This window comes from Centroberyx affinis, unplaced genomic scaffold (assembly GCF_046629955.1).
Source record: "Centroberyx affinis isolate AG114_WGS23_722 - 3 ecotype Tasmania unplaced genomic scaffold, CSIRO-AGI_Caff_v1 ptg001068l_1, whole genome shotgun sequence".
In the NCBI taxonomy this organism is placed as follows: Eukaryota; Metazoa; Chordata; class Actinopteri; order Beryciformes; family Berycidae; genus Centroberyx; species Centroberyx affinis.
In genome coordinates this window covers 69401-75400 of record NW_027279617.1, presented here as the reverse complement: position 1 = coordinate 75400, position 6000 = coordinate 69401, and the positions used below count along the sequence as shown (strand labels likewise).

At 43.6% G+C, this 6000-nt stretch overlaps 1 protein-coding gene across 2 annotated transcripts in view; it reads right to left on the bottom strand.

Moving 5' to 3' along the window:
* Positions 1-534: 534 nt before the first annotated feature.
* The window catches only part of slc12a7b (solute carrier family 12 member 7b), a 66858-nt gene continuing 61392 nt past the window's right edge, over positions 535-6000 (bottom strand). For both annotated transcript variants that reach the window (XM_071523123.1, XM_071523124.1), the window contains exons 23-26: positions 3306-3481; positions 2340-2354; positions 857-990; positions 535-702 (exon numbers count right to left, since the gene is read on the bottom strand). In XM_071523123.1, the coding sequence (XP_071379224.1) occupies positions 611-702; positions 857-990; positions 2340-2354; positions 3306-3481 (417 nt within the window). In that variant the 3' untranslated portion in view covers positions 535-610. The remainder of the gene's footprint in view (positions 703-856; positions 991-2339; positions 2355-3305; positions 3482-6000) is intronic.

Here is a 6000-nt window from a genome sequence, read left to right as displayed (position 1 = left end):
TATAAAGGGTGTTTTTCTACCTGTCCGGATCTATCAGTATGTATTTTCTTATTTGAGTCTTAGTAGATATTGCGTTCAAACCCGTTCTGTAAGTTGCCGTCCATGTGTAACTTTTCCTCAGGTCCAACAAACTTCTTTGCACCTCCCAGAGTAGAAATCAACAGACAACATGAAAGACTACGAGGTTCATATGAACAGCACACATTCACTTCTTTGCTGATCTTTACACAATAAGTGTCAATAACTTGACAACACCAACACGAGAAGAGGGAAAGAATATGAAAATATAACATAACATTTTCAAAAGTAAATGAAAAATATAAAGTGTCTCTATGCTCTATCTTCCATTCGGCAGGGGTATGGTGGCCCGGCGTGGACACACAGTGCGCTCTCTCTTGCTCACTTGGTCATTTGGGTAGAGACCAACCGCTTCCTCCCTCCTGAGGTCCTAAAGACCGTCTGTCCCATCACGAGTGGCCCCGCCTTCCAACACCCCCCCCCTCCCCCCCCCCTCCGTAAAAACCCAATGAGGCTTCTTCCCCGAAAATGCCCGGTGACTGGTATTCATGGCGATGGCCCATGTGCGCAGGGTGGGGCATGAGGGTTTTTTTTAAGAGTAGATGGTGATGACCTCACGGCCACCACCTCGGACCAGGAGGACCCGGTTCAGACCCTCGAGGAGAACCTCCAGGAACTCCATGTCTGAGAGGAGAGGAGTCAAGGTGTAGACAAACAACACACAGCCCATCTCACAGAAAGAACAGATGATCTTCATATTTCCTGATCCTTAATGTAATAATTAACACTACACATTAAAAAATCATTACATTGAACATGTGACTTAAGTAAAGGATACAGTTTTCGTCTCCTCCTCTGTTCCTGGGCGGTCCGGGCATATTGAGCAGAACCAGGTGAGCTCCCTGGGACTTGTTGACCACCACCTCGTTCAGCTTGATCGCTGTGTGCATCCGACGCACATTAGACTGGTTCCTAGTGTGACATGAGGCTTGTAGTGAGAAAAGACCATGCTGGGGAAAAGATTAATCACCATACTAAAGGAAACCCCAAATTTCACTGGTTCTACTTTCCCCGCACAGTGTAGAAGACAAGGTAGGGAACAGCCATGATACTAACTGGTTCCCAGGATGTTCTCAGTGAATATGAGACCAGTATTGTCATAATTTTAACTTTAAAACTCAACCCTCGTTGTGCAATAAAGAAAAGGTCAAACTCTTCATTGGAGGGTCTTGAAAGATTTAGAGGTGTGGCAATCAAAAAATATTTTAGTTCTATAAGCCTAGAACTTTTTAGATTTTTAACTTGCTTAGATTAGACTTACTTAATTACAATATAACTAGTACACTGTATATTTGCATAGAAAGCACCTTCACCAGTTGAAAAATCAATCATTTATCTATTGATTTTTTTTTCTTAAGGAGCAAATTACTGTATTCTTTTCGGCAGATGGATCATCAGCCTCAAACAAAAATGTGAGAACAGAGGCATGGCAGGTTATGGTTATGGGATTGAAGCGTTTTGAATTTCAAATGAACAAACTGTTGAGGTCATGATATACAGGCAGCATTTAGAGACAAAACGGACATGGAATTTCTACACCAAAATAAGTCCCAACAGTATTTTTTTCATTATAGCTTAGCTTGTTATCGCCACATTATATATATACACTGTAGGTGTTCAAATTGATTTTATTCCATTGACCAATTCATTCCAATTCATCAATTCATTGCAAAAGAAAGCATTTTCCACGTCCTTTCCCTCAAAATGTTTCCTCTGTATCATCACCCTCAAGTTAGACCACATGGCATTAAAGCAAACACAGCACATGACATGTGAACAGCCAGAAGCTAAATTACAATGAGGCAAACAAAACGAGGCACTTCCACAAAACTTCTGCTTTCCATTCAGCTGAAGAGGAAAAACATCCATCTTTTAAGGTCGTGGTGCAAACCGACCTTGGGGGCAAATGCATTTGGCAGATAGTGTCTGCTTCCTAAAACAGAACTGAATATCTGTGTGTCTGCTACTCACTTTGATAAACGCTAATGGATGGAAAGCACAAATAATGTCATGATTACATGCAAATTAAACCAATGGAGGCTTTTCGGCCATACATATGACGGCAAAACAGGAAGCACATGCACGTACGCGCGCACACACGCATGCAAACAGATACACACACACACACACACACACACACACACACACACACAGATGTACGATGGAGGACATGGAACAAAACTACAGTCACCCTGCAACCACTGCCATACAGACACAGAGTATACACATACAGCCTAGGGGCAAAGAGAAATGTGACTTACAGGCTCTCCCACTCTCTAGAAGGAGGAAACAACAGACAGAACAACAGAAACAGGCTTAGATGCGTCTACATCAGCTCTCCAGCGCTCTGCGCCACACCGCATGCCACCGACTGTCCCGAACGGCTCATCATGACACCCAAAGGCGACCGCGGGTGATCACAGGAGGCGCCGGTCACTTGGCACGGAGCCGTTTGATGAGTGTGATGAGTTTCATGTTACAATTTCCTCCATTTCTTCCTGTTATGAGTACTAGTACATCCATAGAGACTGTATAATTGTTTTGTGCTTTTACAATCATTTATGTAAATTGAAACCTCCAATATATTCGGACTGGGACACACATGATGAACTCCACACACTGACATTATGGACAGTATGGGATGAAAAGTGTTAGTCTATACGGCAAACACGGTGTGCGTGTGGTCTGCGTGGTGTGGCCATGCACTGAGACTCAAATGGCAAAGTGTACACACACACACACACACACACACACACACGCGCACACACCTAATGCAGCCTGAATGCACACACCATGCAGGCAGTTATCCCATTTCACCCTGTCAGGCTCTGGATGTGCACATTACTACGATTACACACTACAACTACACATGCCGTCCTCCTGTATAGAGGCTGTTGCACCATCCTGAAGTACTCTTGAAGTAATATTTCCAATTCTTTCATGTATTTTGACAAGATAAAATTGGGACAATTCATTCAAAATGGTGCAAATGTCTCCCACAAGGCACATGCAATACCATGTTTTTTACCGTCACAATCTTAACAGTATTTGGGGTTTTTTCAGTTACATATAGAGGTAACGCAATCACTGTGACACTCCTCCATTTTGGGGACGGACCTTGCAGTTACAGAGCTATGATGCCGCCGTTGCTTTGTTTTAGCCCTTGCCCTGTAAGCTATACATATAGAGAATATATTGATATAGAGTATAGAGGGGCGTGAGCTTACGGTTTCATGTTAAACAGGTCGCGTACGGCCACGTTGGCATTGGGCTCGCGGTGCCGGTTGCGCTCGGTGAAGAGCTTCTCCTTGGTCCAGGTCATGTGGACCCGATCGGGCCCCGTGTCGGCCTTGTCGTTCAGCGTGGCGTGAGACGCCGTGTTCCTGTCGTGGATGAGCTGGGCCTGGAAACGGAGGGAGAGAGACGGATGAGAGGATGAGCGAGAGAAAGAGAGAGGGTGAAAGAGAGAGAATGAGTAAGAGGGTGAGGGAGGTTGAGAGAAGGTGAGCGGATATGAAGGTGAACCAGGAAAAGTTTTAGAGGGAAGGAAGAGGTGAAACAAAAGGTGGTGAAGGGATGGAAGAATGGAAGAAAGAATGAGAGAAACAGAGAGAAACGGGGAGAGGCGGTGTAACGAAGGGCAGCAAGGAAGTTCAGGGATAAAAGAAAGATTTGAGAAGAATGACAGTCCAAGAAAATGGCAGGGAGATGGAAGAAAGTGAGAAATGGAGGAACACAGAGAGTGAGAAAACAAGCATCGAAGAGTACCAACCATTAAGTAAGGAGGACAATTAAAAAGAGAAGGAGGAAGAGGAAGGGAAGGAGGAAAGAAGGAGAACAAGTACTTTCCTACTACAAGTTGTATGGGTGAAACCATGCTAACCATGCTATGGAATGATAGGGATGATACAAACCTGGTTCAACTGTTCAACAACCAGCAGGAAGGACTATAAATTATACTGAGACTCATGAACCACGTTAGTACAATATGCAATGTGCACAACAAGACAATGTTCATCTAGGTAGGCTGAAGGCCCTAGCTAGTGGAGAAACACAAAGGCTGGTAGTGGTATTGGGAATGAACCAAACTGGGATGTCAACCAAGAGTTCAAAACGGATACTGGACCACTATAGATGATAACACAATCCAATGTTTTACTAAAACAATGGCCTATGTACTTTGGAGCAGAGTTGGAATGGCAATAACATAGATACTTTTAAATAGTAAATGGTTTTATTAATAGAATTTCTATCTGGTTTCATCACATTTGACACCAATTTTGTTCCATCTCTGCCCATGTGTCCGTGCTACGCAGTACAACCTCCACAGTTCCATAACCAGTCAGTGACAAATAAGAATGGATTATGGTTTTACTATTAATAACATTCGGCATCATGAAGATATGGATACCGGGATGTACGATCTAGCAAGGAGGCTTAACGGTGATCTTCCAGACCAAAATTAGATGACACTATGAGATATACAGGTACTATTATCAGATGTAAACACAGAACGTGTCCTCACATGAAGTTATTTTAATCAAGGAAAGATGAAGGTTGTACTAGTGAGTCAACAGGCTAACGCCTAAGGTGACTATGATCTTTGTTTCATATCATCCACCCGCTCTGTATCTCTACACTGCAAGAAAATATTTAGGGCTTCCTCATTCAAATATATAATTCGGTGAGTTACAGGTGAGACATTCCCTGGCTCTTCATCCAGTAAACCAAAAATGTGACATTTCAAAGCCAACAGAGGGAGGAGAAAATATTAAATTTGAAGCTCCAAGGGGCTTCGCCAGCCCAGATGGGTGGCCTTGTGATCAATAATTTGCACATCTTTTTTGTGCAAGTGTGCAAGTGTTTTACTTTTAATGTATCAGTGCGGCTTCTAGAAGATATTCTTCTTTCTGTTATGCTTGCTGACTACTAGCCGTCACTGTCAGTATCAACGGTGACTGTGGTATGTAAGTGAGTGACAGGAGACTTGCTGATGAAGGGTTATGGGGGGTTGGGTGGGGGTGAGGTTTGTAATGGTGGTGATGATGAGGGTGGTGATTTTGCTAAAAGGAAAAAAGGAGAGGACAGTATTGACCAGTCAGAACGGGAACTATAATGCACCAGCCCCAGGTAAAATAGCAGCTGTAAATAATTCTTAGAGATTGTTTTAACCTGCTTTAAGTAACAGATGGGTGAGTTTACAGCTTCAGGACAGTTCAGCAGGGATCAGTTAAGTTAAGCCAATACCATTTGATCCACATATTTTTTGTGACAATACTGTCCACTCTTTCCTCCCAGCAGGTGGGAGGTGGGGGTGGGGGAGGGGGGTGAGGGGGATGGTAATACAGGGGTTGGGCTGCAGTTCCAGGATGTGACAGGCCGGTATTCACAAAGCAGCTTCCAATGACTGTACAGTAAGTAGCACTACTCTTGGACCAGTTTGGACTTTTGTAATTGTCAGTAGAAAAAGTAGGAGATGAATCCCATCAGTGATCCTAAACCAGCTGCTCTCTCTTGGCTGTCCATGAGTCTGTTTCACACTGTGTTTACCTCAGTGGCTAACTGCATCCTACAACCTTTAACATCCTAGAATAACTGGCTCTTAGTCCTGGGCCAACTAAGGTTTCACACTGGTGCATTAGCCGGATGTCACAGGGTTTCAGAATAGTCCCAGAACAGTCATGGGCTAACTATTAGTTTAAGGCTAAGCATAACCCCGGGCTAAGAATGTGCAGTGTAGAAAAGCACGATGCCTGGCAGGTCAAGGAACAGTAAGGATATGTTCATTAGACATAAGGAAGGCAAGGTATGGAGTACCAAAGTCCAAAACTTTCTCAGAGAAGACTGGGTAGGAAAAAGAAGTAATGCCTGCCTTCACAACAGTAAAAAGTACGGCTTATTAAGTAAATGAAGACATTTGAT